We start from the raw sequence: 20,762 nt of genomic DNA on the forward strand, positions 1-20,762 counted from the left end.
TGTCGTGGTGCATGTCCGCTTTGACCGTTGATTGCGTTGTGTGCAAGTGGAGCTTGATTTTTGCGTTTGTTAGGAGAAAGACGGGGGCATTCTTAGCAGCTTCGTGAAAGCCATCAACGACGCCGATTACCGGGAGTTTTACAACACGCTGGAGCGGTCTCAGGATATCACCCTGTTCGCGCCTTGCAACAACGCCTGGACGGACGACTTCACCCTCAACAGCATCATCAGCAACAAGAACCGATTTAAGGACATCCTGATGATGCACCTGGTGCCCGATAATCGGCTGTATGTCGACAGGATCCTCAGTATTAGCCACGGCAGAGACAAGAGGGTGAGTGTGGGTCTTTGAGGGGGTGCTGGAATTTCGACTGTCACGAGATGGTTGATTAAGTGCAACGTGTATGCACAAGGGACGCCACTAAATGTCCACCATGAGATATGCTTTGTAGATTGTTAATGGCGGGTTAGCCACATTGCTGTGCTTGCGAACGGAGGAGAGAAGCTTTTGAAAGTTTAATTGGCGTTCATAATTTATTATTAAGAATATTTGCCTCCATTCTGAACACTAACTTCTTACAACACCAGAAAACACAAACGCTATGTCTGTTTTGTTAACAATGCTGAGTTTTGTTTGAGTTCTAGCTAGAGAATTAGATTTAGATACGACAGCACTTGTTTCCGTTTGGACATTAGGTGTTCGTTAGGGGAAGCATGCTTACATAGTAGTTACACGAAAAACGGTTTATTCATAAATAAGTACTTCACTAATGGCACAAATTTGAAATATATACAGGGTGTTCCGTCTAAACCCCACATTAGAAGTATTGAAGGTTCTAATAAAGATGCTTATTTGAAAGTTGGTACTCAGCCATCATCCGTTAAGTTCTGCTCAATGAAGATATTTTCAAGATGGTGGCACTTCCGGTTATAACGAAAGTCGCTATCAATTGTCTTATTTTAAATGGAAAGCTATGTTTCTCACTGCGTTTTTGGATTGGTTGCGTTATTTTAGGAAAGTTTTTACGTTTACGAAATATTTATGATTTAAATTTTTTTTTCCAAATTTAAAATGCTAAAAGTGCATGTCTCTTTGAAACTGTGTTACTTTGATCAAGAACTAATTTTCGGCGGTTTTCTCGTACTTTCTGTCTTTCTGGGGGGTTTATAGAAAACTTTCGAGAAAAACTTGTTAAAAGTTTGAAAAAAGACTTTTTAAGACGATACTGCGAGTGTCGGGATTTAAAAAAGTGTTTAAAAGTATTAAAAGCGAATTTTACAACTTTCAAATGGCGATTACGGAGAAACTTAACAAGATATTACAAAATGTTAGACATCCGTATTAACATTAAAAGATTGTTATTAAAAAAATTCGTTTACATTTCGCGATTTTTACCGATTTAGTCGCAGGCCCCCGATTTTTTTAAGTTTTTTTTAAATTGTTAAATAAGAGGCTACGACCAACAGTACCAGAAAGGGGGTTGCTAAATAGCATACTTTTGGAAGAAATTACGTACTTTTTATAGTATATTGAAGTATAAGTGGACATTGAGATCTTAAAAGCACGCGCGATTTTTCGAGCACGACGGCGTAGCCGGAGTGCTCGAAATAGAGCTAAAGTTTTAAAGACCAATTATCCACAAATACTTTACGTTTTTGTTATTGGTACACTTTGAAGTCGTAAATATTAAGTCAAATAAGCAAAATAGATTACCAATAAAAAAATTATAACTTTTTTTAAAGCACGCAGCATCGTGTATAAATCCAACTTTCAAAAACGCACGTTTTTTGTCCATGGCAACATCAATAACCCAAGAAGCGAGAAGATAAATGGCAACTTTTTAATGATGTTTTATTATAATGACAAACAATTCCATGACAATGATAGGTATACTGCTCTCACATTTCATTATTTCCAATTTTTGCAATATTAATATGAATATTTATGTTTTCAAAGTGTACCAATAAAAAAATAACGTAAAGTAATTGTAGATAATTGGTCTTTAAAACACTTGCTTTATTTCGAGCACTCCGGCAATGCTGACGTGTTCGAAAAATTGCGCCTACTTCAAAAACCTCACTTATACTTATACTATTACATATCTCATGCTGAAGTCACTGTATGAGAACCTATACTTTTCTGTATACTTCAAATATTTTTTCCTCTTTTAGAATATATTCTTTTTAATAATGAAATATTGATGCAGAACCAATTAGAAAAGATGTTTTGTTAGTTATTGAATTTTGATTATGTTTTTGTATATTTTATAATAATATGTATAAAAAGTTTAATAAATTCATATTTTTAGACATTGCATAATTTTTTTAACGACTCAAATACATTTGAATCTTTAAAATCTGGCAACCCTAACCGGAAACCTACCAAAATTTTGAGAAATAAAAAAAATCGGTAGCATATAATTTTCAAAATTGAATTAAACGACAGTTTTTACAAGAATTTTCGAAGCTTGAAAATGAAAACGTTTTGTTTGAATTTAAAAACTCGAAAGTTTTTGAATCTTATAAATGACGCAATTTTTCAAACTGGAATTTTGGTTTCGGGAAATAATTTGATTGATGTTTTTGGAAAAAATTATTGCTGGAACATTTTTACTTACTGATTTCGAAAGTTTAAACGTTTTTTTTTCTTTATTCTTTTTTCTTGTTTGTTTATTTTTTTTTGTCCGTTTTTTTTCAGTGATAGTTATGGCGGCATTTTTTTATCTTTTCGTACGCAAAATTATCCGAGAATTGTACACCTGACTTTGATTTTTATAAACCACTGATAGTCAAAATACGAGCTGCAGTCAATTTGTCAAACTCTTCTGAACTATGTTTTTTTTTGGGAAAAACGGAGAGTCAAAACATCAAATTTTAGTTTTATTACGAGAAATTGTCTACAATTTGGTTGCTCAAGATACAGATTAGGTAGAAATAGTCCTTCAAAAGTTTTTAAAAACAACTTAAAGAGCAGAATAACATAAATCTCAGTTCTTTTTATGTGAATATTATCTAAAAATTCTAAAACTGTTTTTATTTTCCAACTACAAGTAACAGTTTTTGAGATATCGATTAAAATACCGAATTTTAAATTTTTTGCTGAAGTTAAACAGTTGAGACAATTAAAATTTTCTCTTTTTTTGTCAAATTATTTTAGAATTCTAAACCTGTCTTCATTTTTTGTCAACAAATTCAGACATAATTCTCCACTTTTTGTGTGCTTTACTACTGGTATAACATAAGAGGATAGGAATAAGAGGCGGAAACCTACCAAAATTTTCAAACCTACCAAAATTTTCAAACCGAATTAAATAACATTTTCCACACGTTCAGATGTTCAGAAAACTCTAAGTTTTCTGTATTTTTTTAAAGCTTGAATTTTTAAAAATAATCAGAAAAAAAAACTAATCTGACTTATTGTATCTAATTAAAGAAATATCGTGAATAAATTGTCACCCATTTTTAGATATGTGTCGTTTGTCGTCAAAAAATGTGTAGAACGATTGTCTTGATTGAGTTTGAAAATTTTATACGTAAACACCGGAAGAGCTATACTTTATATTGACTCCGTATTTTGTAATTTTTTTTTCTTTTACTATTTATGATTATTTATTTATGAAAGTTGCCCATCCGCATGATGTATTATTATTATTATTCCCTCCCCAAGGTGCACACTCGCGACCCCCGCAACGACCTCTACTTCAATGTAGTAACATCCGGCACCAACCGCACCGTCACCGTCGAAGGAGGCGGCGTTAACGCCACTGTAATTCAACCAGACCTCGCAGCCACAAATGGTATCATTCACGTAATCGATAGAGTGTTGGGAGTTCCTTATACCACAGTCTACGACAAGTTACGAACGGATTATTCACTCAAGTAAGTCCCATATTTCATATTTGAAGCTTTCAAAGAACTTTACACATTCATCTGTTCAGCTATACGTTCCGTCTGGGTAATCAAGGCGGCTTCAACAACCAACTCAGCGATACCACCAAAAAGTTTACTTACTTCGTTCCCCGAAACCAGGCCTGGGACGAAGCCAGCGTGGACCACCCCTCAGCAATCAAAAAACTCTTCATGCCGGAATTTCACTACCACGTATGACTTCCACCAACTTGTTTGAATTTTCTCTAAAATAAATATACAGGCCACTAACATCCTCGAGCGCCACCTGGTGATCTCCGACGAGCCCTACACCATGGAACGCATCAAACAACTAACACTGAAATCCAACCAAAACATGAACAACTACGAGCGAAGAACCGAAATCCAACTCCCGACCATACGCGGCGAACTTAATCTATACGTGGAGGAGTTGCAAGATCACAGTAAGTAGCCCTGCCTTAACTCCATTCATTACAATACACTACAAAACATTTCTTTACGTTCAGACGATCCATTGGTCAATAAAAGTAAGTTGTTCGTTGATGCTGAAAAAATCAGTCGTGCTTGTGTACTCGTCCATATACTCGTTTTCAGTTGGCGTGATTTTTAATCAGGTCACAGCCAATCTGATCAGGTGCACTGCAGCACGCTAATTGCAAATTTTACATTTTAGGGCGGTAGGTATTACACCACACTATCGCACGATAAGAGTTTTGTGGGCGTGTTAAGCAACTTAGCCCGAGTTTGCTTTGTATGCAACTTTACTGTACCATAAATGAGTCTTTTCGATTTTCAGGAAAATATTCAAATATTTGACAACCATTAAGTCAGACATTTATTGGGTTTCTTTTCCATTTTTATCTATTTTTTTCTTTTAAGCAAAATAATTCTTATTTTATTATAATGAAAACACAGTGCCAAAATTTTACCTTAAATTGGTAATAATAATAATAATAATAGTAATAATAATAATAATAATAATAATAATAATAATAATAATAATAATAATAATAATAATAATAATAATAGTAATAATAAAAATAATAATAATAACAATAACAATAACACTGACGGTTTTATTCATTTATTTTGGATTTGACATAATTTTTTGTTTGTTCAATGTTTATTTTATTTGCTTATTTATTATACAGGGTTATTCACATAAAACTTCGTACCGACCATAAACATAAAACACAGATTATAGAGCTAAATGGATTTCTGGTGTGATGTTATAATTAATTAATGTTTACCTGAATTTATGATTTAATTTTGAAATTTAGAATTTGTAGTATAATCAGTTTATTCAAAAAAGACACGATATTTGCACTATTACAATGATAATTTTATAAAGTGGATTTTGTTTTAAATTGTAATTTAAAATTGTTTTCATATAAAGTGAATATTTTATTTTACTGAACATTAATTTCTTTATGGAACTGTTTGCAATGCAGTGACATGGACTTTTTAAAATTGAACATTGAATAACATACAATTAATAGTGTTATGTGTATTATGTGATGTTCACTAAATTAAAAACCTCAGTGCATATTATTTATTTTTTTCAATTAAATTTTAAATTCTATGGAGATAATTTATTATTTCCTTTAATTTTGTAACTTTATTTATGCTGTAAACAATATATGTATTTCATTTCCACTGATTCACTGTATATTACAAATACCTTGCGTTCAATTAAACAGCCGATCATAGTAGCCTGTGGCTTTGCAATTACGTCGGTAACATTAATTAATATAGAATTGTAATTATTTAATAATCGCCTTGTATTCAGTGTACGGAGATCTAAAGGTTAGGAGGTAAAATAAATTCATTGATAAAAATGGTGGAGGCGCCGGGCGAAAGTTTATTTTTATTTCAATATTATTTTATTCTTTTTTATAATAAACTTAATTTCACGAAGCTAACAGACAGGATATGGATACAAATAAAACATTCCGGTCCCCGATAGTTCCCTTAATGTCGCTAGAGAGCGCTGTTATTTGAAAAAAATTGTTGTATTTGTATATTGGTTAACACATACCAAACAAAAAATATAAGTATATAGAACAATAAATTTTCAATAGTAATTGATAAACATAATGGAAAAATTTTATTGTAAACTGTATTTAAAAAAATTTCAAACTTTTACCAATTTGCACTCTGCCCCATATTTTTCAAAACGCTGCGAAAACGGTTACAGATGCAAGAAAAAGATTAGAAAGAAAGTTGTAGAGAATTAAATTTCCTACAAAAAAGTTCACAAGACCATAACCCTATCTTCAACTATTTAGGCCCTAAAGTCTTTCAAAGACGCTCAAGTGACGAATTTCTTTCATTTTACCGGTGATCAAGTATTAGAAAATTAATAAATACCTAAACCCTGAAAGATAGAAATATGGTGTCGCGGATTTTTTTGTAGAAAATTTAATTTTCTACAACTTTGTTCCTCACACTTTTTTTGTATCTTCAACCATATTTGCTGCGTTCGCAAAAATATAAGATGGAACGCAAATTGATAATTCTAAGCGAAAATTCTTTGCACATTTGTCAAAACGCTGGGAATACGCTTGAAGATACAAAAACTTTTTGACGTCCTTGCCGATTGATTAGTATTATTGATTAGTTTTATTAAGAATAATGACAAAATTAGAACTATTACGTTTTATTTTAGGGTACTGTATAAAAGAAGTAACACAGGGACGATCTGAGAAGTGACATTATTATATACTATTTATATAGTTATTATTTACTTATATATTATATACTTATTATATATAATAAAATAAAATTAATAATAATTAAATAATAATTATATATATATATATATATATATATATATATATATATATATATATATATATATATAATATTATTATATTAATATTATTAATATACTTTGAGAATCAAAAAATATAGTCATACGACTTAAATTAAATTAAATTAATTAAATTAAATTTTGAATAACATCTTCATGTTATCATTACAACAGAGACAAAAATTTCATCTGCAGTTTGCAGTTTTGCTGCTAAAATTATTAAAGGTAATCATAAATATTTTCTGTTTTCGTAACTGTTTTGTGCTGAATCCCTGTGTATATTATAACACACCTCATTAATTTACTTGTTACTGGATATGTTTAAGTCACATTTACTGTTTTTATTGCGTTTCTTCGCCGAGCAATTACTAATTGAACTTGCAGTACTACAAAATTGTATGGATTTTCACTGAAACGTTGTGCACTTTTTTAATTAACTGTGATAAAATTGTGTGAGTTTTGGTTAATTTTTTTATTTGATCCGTTTCGCGAGGAATGAAAAACGCCTTGATTTATTCATTTTCGATTACTTTCGGGGCCTTGGCGCCAACATGATTCATCTCTCGCGTTATCATTTCCGGTAAATTTGAAAGTCTCCAATGTACAGAATAAATTCGAGCGATGCTTGGAACGATTGGCCATTTTTCAGCTGACATTTTGATTTTTCACAGCTTTCATAATCCACTGGAAAGGCGAAAGAATCCCCGTATTCAAACCAAATGTAGCATGCACCAACGGAGTCATCCACGTCATCGACGCCCCCTTCCTGCAAGACGGCGACATCCGAGTCAGCGGCGCCCCATCTCTGCATTTTGCGCCCCATTTAATAATGATTTTGGCCGCCAAATGGTTATTACTTTAATGGCGTCCGCTTTTTTAGTCATAGACTCGTGAGAACTTAATACAATGTAACGGTCGGTCTGTGAAGATTTTCCAAAAAGTTTGTTTGATTATTTGGACCCAGTTTGCGTTCTTTCCATTCTTTCAGGCGGGATTCTTCACAGACGCCCTGATATATCAATAAACCACGTTTTTTGAATAATCCATAATCAATTACTTGCACCAATGCGACATAATTTCTATCATACCTTTTAGATTGTATTATTTACGATTTGTAAATAAGTCAATTTTTTAATTTTGCATTTGTATATAGGTAGGACCCAAAGTTAGACTACTTTAACTCGGAAATTCTAAACCAATTGGCCGCGATCCCGATGAAGCATTTCAGATTATTTCCCCCAAAAAACTCTAATCAATGTTGACGAAATCAAAATATTTATTAAACAAACTATGCCTTCTAATCTGTTGAATAATTTTCTAAAAATTGTTGACTGAATTGAATTTTCTCTATATCACGTTTCTAAATGTAAAAATGAAATCATTTCGTAGTGCCCTTAAACTTATACATTCCACTCCAACAAACTGTTGCTTCACTTTGGTTGAACCCAGCTGTAGGGGGCGCTCAAGTCGGCAGTCGGTACCTGTAATCCAGCAGCGCATATCCTGTGTTTGCGCCCCCTTCCGGGCGTATGATTGGACGAATTGCTTATTTAAAATGTTGTAAATACGTGTGGATGTGTATAAATGTTCATATTTTTGACAGTAAATGTTTATAAATGTTAGATAAGGAAAAGTTATAGGTAGGTTTTGCTTTCCGTAGTCTATTATAGGTCTTTGGGCACTGAAATGCTTCACATTTAATGAAAATCTGACCTCGAGGGTCGAAGCACAAGTTTTTAAAACCCTCGGTGTGAGATTTTGTTAGCGAACGAAACCAAAGAAATAGCCCATTCTGACTGAAATGTTTTTAAAAACTAATTAATCAATGTCAAATATAAGTGTATAAGAACTGACCGTACCATATAATAGATGTTTAAAGCTTAACTATGTTAGGGAACTTTCGAACGTTTAGACTATAAATGTGTGTGTAAGAAAATAATTGCACTGCCAATGTGAACCTAAATTTTACGTAGTCGAGCTGTTTTCTTTCACTTGACCCTCTTCGTTTCAACTTGTTTTAGCTAGGATTGTATATAATATTTTCTTTCCAATAAAGCGTTCAGTGCTCTTACTTGTGCCTCTTTCACTGTCAAAATTGACAAATCTGTCGTAAGTGCAAATCCAAGTATGATCACTTTGAGGATATCGTTTCTACTAGCCATTGATCTGGTCGAAGAACATGCGAAAAAATTGCCCAAAAAACACAAGAAAAAGACTAAATCAAAAGCCAAGTCCAAATCAAACAAGTCCAAAAAGATGCCCGAAACGGCAAACAATAGCTGTTACAAGGTGATCGAAGTCCAAAATCCAATCAGTTACGTGCATATCGAGTACGAGTTGTTCCCAAAAAAATTCAAGTACGGCGCTGATGTTGTTTGTTGGGGACCTGTCGCTAAAGTAACGACTCACTTTTTCACGAAAATTTCCTAACAAAGTTTTAAGATTTTTACGAAAAATGGCGCCAAAGTCTTAAGGACTGTGACAACAAATAACACAGTGTGGGTCCCTGTGTTTTTGGAACATTACCTAAACCCGGTACCGACTGAAGAAATTCGCAAGCTGCTAAATCAAGTCATTAGTGTTCACATTAAGACAGGTAAAAGTAGTGTTGGAGCCAAGTAAGCCAAATTTTTGCTAAAAACAGATCTGGAGACGCGTTTGTAGAGTCAAAGCGGACAAGAAGAAGATTTTTTACTTGCACAAGGACGATTTTCATAATGATTTTTTCGCCGAATTGTACACCGATAAGCCGATTGATAAGGAGGAGGTCAGGAAGAACGCCATCCAGCGCATTTTACTAAATTTACTCAACTTTCCGGTGAACCATGAAATTGTCTCGTGGGTTTACAACATGGGTATTGTTCGTTTTTTGAGCGCAGTCGGTAGTAGAAAAAATTTCAGATGACGTTCATGCACACAAAATTTGCCAAATTATAATCCGACGTTCGGTTGGGGAAGAAATTCGTTGTAAGGAATTTTGCGCTGAGGAAAAAGTTGCCAAAAAAGACAAAAAGAAGAGGAAGAAGAAAGAAACGAAAAAATCAGGCGGGAATTACAAAACTGATTTAAAAATACCCTCACATGTGCTCCTATCAGACCCTTTACTGTCAACGTTTCAAGTGCGGGAAACCGGAAACAGACTGCGCCAAATTTTCATTTTAATGAGCAGCGAAAATATTTTAACAACTTTCCAGAAGCAGCAATTGTGCCCCTTGGTTGTGAAAATTCGCAAAATCAGCCATTTACCATTCGAGATTTTGACACGGAACGGGTTTGGCCCCAATTTATTTGTTCGAAATGTTGTCATTAAATTTCAGTTTTTCACAAATCTACCTGAACTGTGAAATCCCCGACGTTTGTGAGTTCAAAACGGCCATAAAGCCAGTTTGTGACACCGTTCACTTCGACGAATCTCGTTTTGTGATCACTAGTGACCTTCCGGAAATCAAAATTTTGGAAATGTTGCAAACAAGACGCGCTATTTTGAAAGTAATTTGCCAAAAAACAAACTTTTGACCCACTTTTGTGGCCAGATTTTAGGTGTCCGCAGTGTCTCAACCAAAAATCTGCTTCAACGAAAAGGGAATAAAAAGAAAAATAAGAAAAAAGAAAAATTAAATCAGGACAAAACTGGCGACGACGTGGCTTTAGCAGTGGCCACGTTCGACCTCAGTGCCTTAATAAAATCCTTTCATCTGTTCAAAGAGAAGGGCCAGTGCTATAACATGCGATCAGTAACAACGGAGAAACCCCCAAAACTTGACAGCTATCTAATGGACCGGAGGTTTACGATCAATGAGTTAAATTTGACCGAGTGTGCAAAAAATGGGCCCAATTCGCTGCTAGCCGACCCTGTTTTGTTCTGGAAGGGCACAACGGTGAAATTTGAGGCCCATTTTCTGGCCCCGCCACACCCCTTGTTCCACATCAAAGGGGCTAGTAACAGTTACAGGCGCCTTTTGGTCATTATTTTCAACCATGGGGTTGCCAAATCCCTCTTTGATAACCTCCTCAAACACAATTATGGGATTCTGGGCCCGGGGCCCCTCCTCATCCCCAATTTCCTCGCCCAGAAGCGCTACTCTGTAAACCCGGATCAACTAAACTTAGAGAAGGAACAAGTTTTGTCTGGGTTTTGCGTTGACGACGACAACAGTGTTATTTTTTATATTGAGGGCCCCTCGAACGGCTATTTCCTCGAACTGGTGCACCAGATAACTGGCTTGAACTACTCAACGGCTAGAGTGTTCTACAACTCGGAATATTTGTTTGAGGAAAGGCTCTATCAAACGTTCCAGAAAAATTTTGGTTTTTTGATCATTACGTTAAAGTTGCCACTTGTTGATATTTTTACGCAAGAGAAGACCTACATCGAAGGGAACGTCCCGGTTCATTGCTTCAAAGCCATTCAAAAGCTGAATTTGATTCTACATTCAAGCACTTTTAAGTCGATTTTGAGCCATAGTTTGGTGCCGACCGAAATTGAGTTATTGTCATTCTCGGTGGAGTATGGGTACCAGGTCCGGTACCACTTCAAACAGTTGAAAAAAAGCAGTCTTTTCGATGTGAAAACCAAAAACGTGGACTTGTTTGGCCAAAAAAGAGCTTAAAAATTGTTCCTTTACATGTGGTATGCAACTAGCAATACCGGCATTGAGCAATGAGTAATATTACTGGTTGCATAAGTGCGCAAATGATGTAATTAAAGATTTGTTTTTATGCTGTACGAAACAATCTTTGGCCCCTTTTGACGTAATTATTAATTAATAAATGTCCTGATAACGAAAAAATGTATTTTTCTTAAAATTAGTTTATTATTAAACATTGATTTTTCCTTTTTTTTAATTATGATACGATTCCGCTGAATGTTTAAAAAAAATTCAGTGTATTTTAAGTGTCCTAATATTAAAAAAAACACAACTAACTTATGTTTTCTTAAATGAAACAGTCTATATCTTATTGCATTTTTGGACGTTGCTTTTAATACCGATGATTTTGATCAAAACTTGCTTAAAAAATTATTACAGAAAACTTGGAATCCTAGAAAAGTATAAATTTCATTTTAAAGGAAAAAGTTCAAACTGAAATTTCTAGCAGTTATTTATCGTAATGCAATTAAGAACTTAGAAAATTTAAAAAGTTTGATAAAAGTTGATTAACTTGAAAAAGTTAAATGGAATACACAATTTCTTGTTTTTGCCTTTCAAAGATTATTAAATATTAAACATTATATAAAGTTCTAAACGTCTAATGAGAATAACTAAAAAGGTATTTTACTTTAAAAGTAAATTTTACCGTAATTTAACCATTAGTCAACCATAAAAGTCACAAAAAATTTATTAAATTTTATACTCCACATAAATATTAAAATTTTAGTTATTTCACTGTAAGGAATGACGAATAACAGCCTAGAGATAACATTAAAGTTATTATTAGCTAAAAATTTCACTTGTTGACAGTTGAAACAATAGTTAATCACTTTTTTATGGTTTAAAATTAAATATTTTTTTAAGTAGGTAATCAGAAAAATACACTTAACTGTTAATGTTTTTAGGAAGACAATTTAAAGGTCTTTTAGATGCAAAAATAAAAAGTATGGTGTGCCCAAAAGTGTTCCATTTAAAAAATTTCAGATATTCAACTTAATTACGGAAGTTGAAATTACATTTTTTATCTTTTTGAACTCAAGAATGATCTTTATATAAATATTAATTCTTACTTCTTCATTTTTTATCTTCTAGATTGCAGTAAGTTAAAAAATATATATCCTTTAAGTTCGAACTTTTTTTTTAATTTTCACAGCTATACTGTAAAAACATATCTGATAATAAACAAGTTATGAGGCTTTTTCGGAAAATTGGAACAGCCTGTATAATAAGTTATGCAACGCCTCGAACAATAATGCAGTAAACAGTTGCATAATTCGACCACGTGCCCTTACAATTTTTTTCCAAGTTTAGCGTCATTTTTGAAAAAGCGTGCTAGTCTTATTGTAATTAATCTCTTTGACAAAAACAATTATCATTTTTAATGAACCTAAAAAAATTCTTTGGGCAAAAATTCCCCGAAATTTTCCTTTCAAGTTCGAAGGCCGCCCTGGCAGAACCCCATTATCCTTCCATTTCCCCCCAAAATTCCCCCACCGGAGTCGAAATCGCCACCCGAATTTAAGAAGTACAGCGCCTCAGCTCCCACGAGGGACCTCTTCACCATCATGCCCAACCTCCTGGAGCGTGCCGAAGACATCGATTTCGTCACGAAAACGGCCAGTAAGTCGCCCTCCACCCCCTCATTTAGTAAAATTCACTATAAACTTTCCCGGTCACTTTTCGAAAATCGATAAAGCTCGACGCTCGGAAGCCGGTCGGGTGACGCGCAAAAGTGTGGTTATGGTTGCTTGTCAGTGATAAAAAACGCTTAAATTTATCAACAATCGGGGATTTGGGCCCCGAGATGAGTTCCCGTAGGTGCCAAAGCGGGGCCAGATTGCTCAACGGTGACTTGCACGACCGGAAGTGCTTTTTCGGGGTTGGCAATTTGGCAACGTTTTGATGTTTTTCGTTTTGAAACTAATCAATAATTTTTGCTAATGATGGAATTTTTAACAGTTGAGAGAGACCCGAATAAGAGGAGGGTTAAGCCGGTTGAGACCCAAGCCTCGATTCTGGACTTTGATCTCGAAGAGGAGAGCTCGGATGATTCGGATTTCCGGATTGAAGACCACCCGGAAGTGAGCGATGATGATGACTCCGGGAACAGTGCTTCTGGAGGTAACTCATCACCAATTCCTGACAGCTACAATCATTTTCGGGGGATTTTACAGGTAATGACAGCAGTGGAGAGGAGGAATCAGAAGGATCAGACTTAGACGAATTGAAAAATTTGAATTTGCCCAATGGGGACGGGCTATCCATTGCGGATGTCATCCAACAAGCCAATTTGCAGCTAAGTTCGGTAATTTTAATTTTATTAACTAAAATTAATCACAACGGCCACGGCCGTTAAGTTAGTATTTGTTGCCATAGAAACGGTTACTTAAGTCAAGTTAGACAGTTGACATTTTTCAACGATTACTTAAGTCAAGTTTGACACAAATATAACTATAACTGTCAAAAATAAATTTTGGCCCCCTTTTCCCGCAGTTCAATGAAAAAGACGCCCAAATTTTGATCTGCTGCGGCTGTCTCGGGGACCAAAGCGACGGCGTCAACGAAATCGTCGAATGCGACTCTTGTGGGGTCACTGTCCACGAGGCCTGTTACGGCGTCGCGGACTCCGCCAGTTTGAGCAGCACCGACTCTCTGTCCCCGACAGCCCCCTGGTTTTGCGAGGCGTGCAAAGCCGGCGTGATGAACCCTGTTTGCGAGCTGTGCCCCAATTCGGGGGGCATTTTCAAGGAGACGGACGTCGGGAAGTGGATTCATCTCGTTTGCGCTCTCTATGTTCCTGGAGTGGCATTCGGCGAAGTTGATAAATTGACAAGTGTGACTCTTTTCGAAATGCCTTACAGCAAATGGGGGGCGAAAAGTTGCAGCTTGTGTCAGGATGAGCGCTTTGCCAGGACGGGGGTGTGCATCGGGTGCGATGCCGGCATGTGCAAGACCTACTTCCATGTCACATGGTAAGGTTTTTGCCCCACACTGTATGCTATTCCAATTTTTTTTATTGGTTGGCAACATTGAAAAGCGATATCGTACAGTGTCGCCAACTCTTCACAGTATTTTTTTTTTTATTTATTTGTTTATTAAATGTATTTTTCTTTTTTTTTTCTTCCTTTTTGATTTATTTTAAAATTAATTCACTATTCGTTCTTCAGTATTACATTTGTTTATATTGACTTGACCTGACCTGACATATGTCAAATTGATAATATGTTGGCAAATCTTAAAATTAGTTACTGTTGAAAGCTGGAAAAATTTTAAATGATTTGAAGAAGAAAACTAATAATCTATGCATGTGAATTTTTTTCAGAATTTTTCCACAATTTATTGTAACAAATATATTAATAGATATTATCAGCAGAAACAGTCTTTCTTGTGTCATTTGAGAACAAGTGATATTTAAGTGTTTTTTTGGATAAAAAATCCATATTTTTCGGTTAGGTGTAAATAACATAAAGTTTTATTTTTTTAAATTGGAATCATAGGCGACTGTGATATTTGTGTAATACATTGTTTTTAAATATTAAAAAAAATTTCGCTTTTTTATAGTAGGCTATGAAAAAATTTTTAAATTCTCAGTTAAAACTCTGGAAAATGTATTACCCAACAAGTATTTATAATTTAATGATAAATTATTCTTAGATCAAATTTTTGCGATTAACAAAAATTATTTGTTTTTAAATTTAAAATGGCTAGCTTACATTGTCATTCTAATTTCTTATTAAACATGAAATTTCGGAAAAAGAAAAATTTTATTAATTGTACGATTGCCTGTAAATAAAATTTTATTTTACAAAAAATGTCAATTCAAACGCCAAAATCAAATCCCATCTGCGTTAAAAAAATACATAACATTATCAACGTCACCTCCATAGCACTTCACTAAATCACAAAATAATGTCATCAAATAATAGTGACATCGTTTTCAATTTTTTGCACATTTTTTATGTAATTGAAATCTGCGACCATCGTATATTTATTTAATTTAAAATAACTTTAACATAGCTTATTTTCACATCCGTTCATAAAATATCTAGATTATTCACACCTTTTGTGTGAAATAATTTTTTCATGGCCAACTACATTCAAATATTTGATATATATTTTTATTAAAAGTATATAAAAACATCAAACTGTATTTATATTGTTTTGAGTTCAGAAAAAAATAAGCTTTTCGAAAATGTCATAGCCAACTCTGATTTCTATTAAAAAAATACAACTTTAGGCTATTATAGCTAATCGAATGAATTAGAAAAAAAAAGCTGATAACATTATTAAATTTTCTTTAAAAAATGTTTTTGTTTCAAATGTGTATCTTTTATAATAAGGAAGATATGAATTTTTGAAGATTTCGCCAAACTTTTGCCTATAAGTCGAAAACAAAAAACGATAGCAGGATATGGTTTTGACCAAAATTATTTTCTCAAAAAACAGACCCGAGATTGTATCTCATTTTTCTCTAGACCTTTTAGTTTCGGAGATCCCCTATTCGGACATTTAAAATGGAGCACCCTGTACATAGTTTTATGTATTTAAATAAAGCAGTACTTGTTCAGTATTAACAAATTTACTGTATAGTATATCTATTGTAGTGATTAATGCGCTTTTTATTTATTTAATTAAGAGGTTACATTATTATTAATGTAACGTTATTTTTTTTGTTAAATAAATATTTCTGTCATAAATACGTTTTTCTTATAGAGAAACCCACGTGATGTAATTATGTAATTGTCATGATTATATCTTTTGTTTCTGTATTATTCAACATTACCAACTTAATTATTTTTTTTAAAGTGCGCAACGCGAGGGTTTTTTATCGGAAGCGCACTCCGAAGAGGTGGACCAAGCGGACCCCTTTTACGCACATTGTAAATTACATTCGGACAAGACTTTGGTGAAACGCAGACGTAAGAATTATCTGGCGTTGCAGTTGCGTACCCATTACAGGAAACTGCAATTTGAGAAAGAAGGTCACAGCGAAACCCCTGAACAAGTGAGGATTCAGAGAAAACTTGAGAAGCAGAAGTTGCATTTTTTGAACCACAAAGCGTTAAAACCGCCTCCATGGGGTAAAATTAGTGTTTAATTTTTTTTTTTGTGGTAAGACGGGTATTTTAGTCCCGACGCAGAAAATGCCAAGATTGCTCACCACCAGCGCGTCCGCTTGTCGCAAGTTATTACGCAAGGCCGAGCTGATGGGGATTAATACCATGGTGTTGGAGATGCAAGAAGCCCAAGCTGCGGCCCTGGTGGACGTCCGAAAAAAGTGGCACATTCCTCCCGCCTTTACCGTCGAATTTATCGCTTATTATCTCGATCGTAACGATCGGCTTAAAGGTATGAAACAAACCCTTGAGAAATTGCTCGAGGACAACCGCGATTTGCTCGAAGAGCAGCAACTTCTGAGGACGAAGTACGATGAGGTAACGTAGCGAAAGTAATTAGAGTCGTATTTTGAAAGTCGGTTAAAGATTTTGAAAAAAAGCGCTGATGAAACTAAGAAAAACATTGACTTGAAACAAACGATACATAAGTATCATTCGGCGATTTTGAGCGCTTGTCCTACCAAAAATCTGCCGAATATCGAGGATTTAGGTAAGCCACAAGTTTCGAGAACTAATCAACCTATGATGGTCCCAACAGCAGCCGCCCTGAAAATGGGAGTTGGTTTTCCCTTGAATAATATTATTCCAGCTGGGAGAACCGATCGCGTGCTCAGCAGTCACGCCAAACAAGGTAGGGCCCCCAAATTTTAATATTATAATTTTGTTCTTCCCCTGATTTATATTTTATCAAACAAAAACTTGATAAAAAATTGTATACTCGTAATTGAATAACTGTTTGTGGCGTAATTTTCGCAGAAAAGAAATGGTGAAAACCTTTATTTAACAATAGCTGTTTCAAAAAAATATTTGTTGGTTTTTCAGGACAACGAACTATCAATAAATAAGTATTACTTTAGTTTATTAATTGTTCAATTGTCCTGAAGAAGCTGACAACAATAAATCAGCGAAATATTGGCAACTGTTGAAAACCTGTCCAAACTGTCCCATCAGCATAACAAATATACCTAGTGATTGGATTATATTTAGAACCTTAACAAAATAATTCAAATTTTATTTATGAACTTGTTATCATTATCTATTCTTATAATTTTTAGCACATTATCGTATGGACTTACTCTAAGAATAAATATAATTCTGATCCAATTAATTCTGTCGTACCGTTTTACTTCATTTACAAATTTCTGTAATTCTTTTTTTTTTCAAATATCTAGTCTTAACTTCCATACTCTAAATAATGACATACACGTCCTTATTTCATAATTATTGTTGTTTTTACGTCTCTTATGTGATATTTTTTTAATTTATTTAAGTTTATTATTGGAGTAATAAAGCTTAAATTATTGTTACAGAAAAAAATAAGTAAGGCACAATGAAAACACACCAAACAATTTATTCTTACAGATAAAATTCTGCCCTGATGTAGGGTAATCCCATAGAACATTTATACACGTAATTATCAAAAAAACAGTAATTTTTTAAAACCTGCTTTAAATTAACTTTCAATTAATTAAACAATTTTATAATAATAATAATAATAATAATAATAATTCCCCAAAAAACACAATAATTATTTGCCTCATAACCCAGAAAAAATGGTGGAAATATTGTTATTTAAAAAATAAATTCAAGCCTCTTGTTTCCCTTTTCATTTTTTTTATTTTCATGCAGTTTAGGAATAAATAAAAAATATAATCATCATGAATAAATCGTAAATCTATTGATCACACTTTTATTAAGTTAAAAACTCCAGAAAAAATTGTTGTTGAACATTTGTTGCATGCTAATAAAAAATATGAATTAATTTTTTATTTTTTTTTATTCTGCAAGAAATCGGTTAAGATCGCATGCTTTGCACAAGTTACGGTTCCCTGTACATAGTTATGAAGTAATTTCCCTAGTTTTAGTTAGACTTTTAAGACATTTTACCACTTAACTTGACAGTTATTTATATAAAAAAATTGATAATTTGTGAATTTGGCATCTTGCCAAATAGTAAAAACGACTGTTTTTACTTTTAAATCTTATTATAAATTAAACTTACAACTATTAAGTTGTACTCTAATTTCAGAGAAAAAAAATTATTAAAAATTAAGGTTTTGAAAAGTCGTCTTCAATACGTCACAACGAAAACCTTTAAAGGAATTTTGGTAATTGTTATGCAGGTAATTCTTTGAAAATCACAATTAGAATCATTACAGTTTCCTGTAACTGTGCAGTACTTCCTTGGTACATATTCTTTTACTTTTTCGTCTTTGATGAATTTAGGAAAAAACATTTCATTGTCGTTATTTGATAAACATTTGAAACTTCAAAGTAGTGATAAATGTTTGAGTAGAAAAATTTCAATATCTCACAAATAGGTACTGAAACCGGCTCTACAGGATGTCCGTTTTTTTGGGATTTCAGTAAAATTAGGACAAAGTTGCATGTTTTTATTCTCAACAATTATCTGAAAGACAATTTGTTGTTATTTTCAGTTTTTGAATTATTGGAAAAACGGAAATTTATTTATTTTTTCAAAAGAAAACAGAAAGAACTAGACGTTTTTAGCTAGAACTTTCCTCAGACACTTTCACAGGGAATTTAAATATGTTATCGTATTTTCCAAGGCGTTCTTGATGTCAGAGTTACAACACTCAACTTTGGTATATACTTTGGTATATACTTTGGTATACTTTGGTATAACATCAAATTTTCTTCCAGATAATTGTTCAGCTTTAAAATACGCAATTTTGTCCTAATTTAACCGACCTCATATCTCTTAAAATAACTGAGATACCCCTGGTGGAGCTCAAAAAACAGACACTCTGTATATTATGTTTCCAAGCTTTAGCACAAATCGTCAATTTTTATATGTTTTGTGAGTTTTCTTGGATTCAGTATAAGGTAATTTTTTTTAATACGGAGGAAGTCTAAATTTGACACCAAAAAATGTGAATGGGCCGCTGTTTTTTTATTAAATTCACCATTTATTTAGTTTTTGCTGTGCAAACTGGAAAAAATGATAAAAATTCCTACACTTTTAATGAATCTATTAAAAAATTCGGTTAAAATCACAATTTCCATTACAGTTTCCTGTAATTGTGTGGTAATTCCCCGCTTTTTAATTTTAGACTCTCTAATGCTCAACGAATGCGGCATCTGCCGCCAAAAACGTGACCAACACTTGCTCGCAAAATGCGACACATGCCACCTCTACTACCACTTGAATTGCCTAAATCCGCCCCTGACCCGTCTTCCGAAAAAATCGAAACTTTACGGTTGGCAATGTTCCGAATGCGATAAAACGTCCGATTCGGAAGTCGAAGAAGTGAAAACTCCACGACGGAGTAAAAGTCGCTACAGTCGTGAAGCACGTTCCGATCCGGAAGTTTCAACTCCTAAACTCAAAATCAAGCCGGTAGAACCGGTTTCGGAACCTACACCAACACCCACACCCACACCGGAAATCGTCCCAATTCAGACAAGTCATAGTGAAGTCGTGAGCGAAATGAACGGGTTCCAAAGTTTGGACGGTAGTAGCAAAATTCATGTATCCAAGTCGGGGAAAAAGCGACGGAGGGAGAAGCACAAGAATCGGTACTCCCCCGATTTGGGGGCCCCGAGTAAGGAGCATAAGAGGAAGCGGAAGAAGAAGAGTCTCGATTTTGACGATCATATGCCACATCCGAGGATTACGATCAAAGTAGGCTGGTTATTACAGTTTCCTGTAATGGTGATTTTTCGTTAATAGATCAAACCTATTCCTTTGCCGGCCGGAGAGGTTGCGTCTGAGTCAAACCCGCAGTGTTTTTACGTCCCGAATGAAAACAACGATAATGCGCCGCCTCCGATCTCCCTCAAGGTCATATCACTGCCAGAAGAAATGTCACCAAAAGATATAGAGAAAAACCCGGTTAGTGACATTTGTGATGTTTGTCACACTGCAACTGTGGCTAGTACTTCAGTCAGGTAATTACAAGTGAAAAAATAGACTTGTTTTAACCGATTTTCAGGTGTGACGACTGTCAAAAAACTTACCATTTTACGTGTCTTGACCCACCGTTGAAGAAAAGCCCGAAAAAAAGAGGATATTCGTGGCATTGCGCCGATTGTGACCCTACGGTAAGTTTTAACGAAAAAACAAACAAAATCTCTCATTGGTTTTTTAGGGGTCCGAGTAAGTGTTTTTCAGTTATTGCGAATTAATTTAGTTATATTTAATTGCGTTTGTGAAATAAAAACTATTTTTGGCGTAACAACTCTCATTACGTCATCACATAGAGTGACTATCCCTATTTTCCGAGCCAAATCTGAAACGGTTTCTGTTGTCTGAATCAATTGAAATTTTGCACA

At 34.0% G+C, this 20,762-nt stretch overlaps 3 protein-coding genes across 10 annotated transcripts in view; all 3 read left to right on the forward strand.

Annotated features, from left to right (window-relative positions):
* Fas1 (Fasciclin 1) overlaps positions 1–8,771 on the forward strand; it is a 129,407-nt gene extending 120,636 nt beyond the window's left edge. For 3 of the 4 annotated variants that reach the window (XM_064357794.1, XM_064357792.1, XM_015978303.2), the window contains 6 exons: positions 74–334; positions 3,668–3,879; positions 3,939–4,101; positions 4,151–4,331; positions 4,395–4,415; positions 7,372–8,771. In XM_064357794.1, coding sequence (XP_064213864.1) covers positions 74–334; positions 3,668–3,879; positions 3,939–4,101; positions 4,151–4,331; positions 4,395–4,415; positions 7,372–7,562 — 1,029 coding nt within the window. In that variant the 3' untranslated portion in view covers positions 7,563–8,771. The remainder of the gene's footprint in view (positions 1–73; positions 335–3,667; positions 3,880–3,938; positions 4,102–4,150; positions 4,332–4,394; positions 4,416–7,371) is intronic. The other variant, XM_064357793.1, reaches the window with a different exon arrangement.
* On the forward strand, positions 8,694–11,482 carry LOC103313283 (uncharacterized). 2 transcript variants are annotated; one of them, XM_064357791.1, is made up of 7 exons: positions 8,694–8,809; positions 8,859–9,097; positions 9,143–9,318; positions 9,365–9,555; positions 9,602–9,971; positions 10,018–10,189; positions 10,234–11,482. In XM_064357791.1, the coding sequence occupies exons 2-7, from the start codon at positions 8,957–8,959 to the stop codon at positions 11,308–11,310; spliced, it is 2,127 nt and encodes a 708-aa protein (XP_064213861.1). In that variant the 5' UTR covers positions 8,694–8,809; positions 8,859–8,956; the 3' UTR covers positions 11,311–11,482. The 2 variants fall into 2 exon arrangements, with proteins under 2 accessions (XP_064213861.1, XP_008194419.1); XM_008196197.3 differs by lacking the exon at positions 8,694–8,809 and having other exon boundaries at positions 8,828–9,097.
* A 1,190-nt stretch (positions 11,483–12,672) lies between these two features.
* Positions 12,673–20,668, forward strand: LOC659069 (uncharacterized protein). Of its 4 annotated transcripts, none has more exons than XM_008196224.3 (12): positions 12,673–12,969; positions 13,309–13,470; positions 13,524–13,654; positions 13,843–14,321; positions 16,156–16,430; positions 16,480–16,784; positions 16,833–16,956; positions 17,005–17,097; positions 19,541–20,112; positions 20,161–20,378; positions 20,423–20,531; positions 20,579–20,668. In XM_008196224.3, the coding sequence occupies exons 1-12, from the start codon at positions 12,915–12,917 to the stop codon at positions 20,588–20,590; spliced, it is 2,535 nt and encodes an 844-aa protein (XP_008194446.1). In that variant the 5' UTR covers positions 12,673–12,914; the 3' UTR covers positions 20,591–20,668. The 4 variants fall into 4 exon arrangements, with proteins under 4 accessions (XP_008194446.1, XP_008194450.1, XP_008194438.1 ...); XM_008196228.3 differs by having other exon boundaries at positions 17,008–17,097; XM_008196216.3 differs by having other exon boundaries at positions 16,833–17,097.
* The last annotated feature ends 94 nt before the right edge of the window (positions 20,669–20,762 follow it).

The sequence above is a fragment of the Tribolium castaneum genome, chromosome 7 (genome assembly GCF_031307605.1).
Source record: "Tribolium castaneum strain GA2 chromosome 7, icTriCast1.1, whole genome shotgun sequence".
Taxonomy (NCBI): Eukaryota; Metazoa; Arthropoda; class Insecta; order Coleoptera; family Tenebrionidae; genus Tribolium; species Tribolium castaneum.

Bases quoted from the DNA above. Each gene is read 5' to 3' on its own strand.
- LOC659069 (XM_008196216.3), top strand. From the start codon at position 12,915: ATGCCCAACCTCCTGGAGCGTGCCGAAGACATCGATTTCGTCACGAAA. The intron at 13,655-13,842 runs GTAATTTTAATT...CTTTTCCCGCAG, and splicing joins CCAATTTGCAGCTAAGTTCG to TTCAATGAAAAAGACGCCCA. The intron at 16,785-16,832 runs GTAACGTAGCGA...AGTCGGTTAAAG, and splicing joins TGAGGACGAAGTACGATGAG to ATTTTGAAAAAAAGCGCTGA.
- LOC103313283 (XM_008196197.3), top strand. From the start codon at position 8,828: ATGATCACTTTGAGGATATCGTTTCTACTAGCCATTGATCTGGTCGAA. The intron at 9,098-9,142 runs GTAACGACTCAC...CAAAGTTTTAAG, and splicing joins GTTGGGGACCTGTCGCTAAA to ATTTTTACGAAAAATGGCGC. The intron at 10,190-10,233 runs GTAATTTGCCAA...TTTTGTGGCCAG, and splicing joins CAAGACGCGCTATTTTGAAA to ATTTTAGGTGTCCGCAGTGT.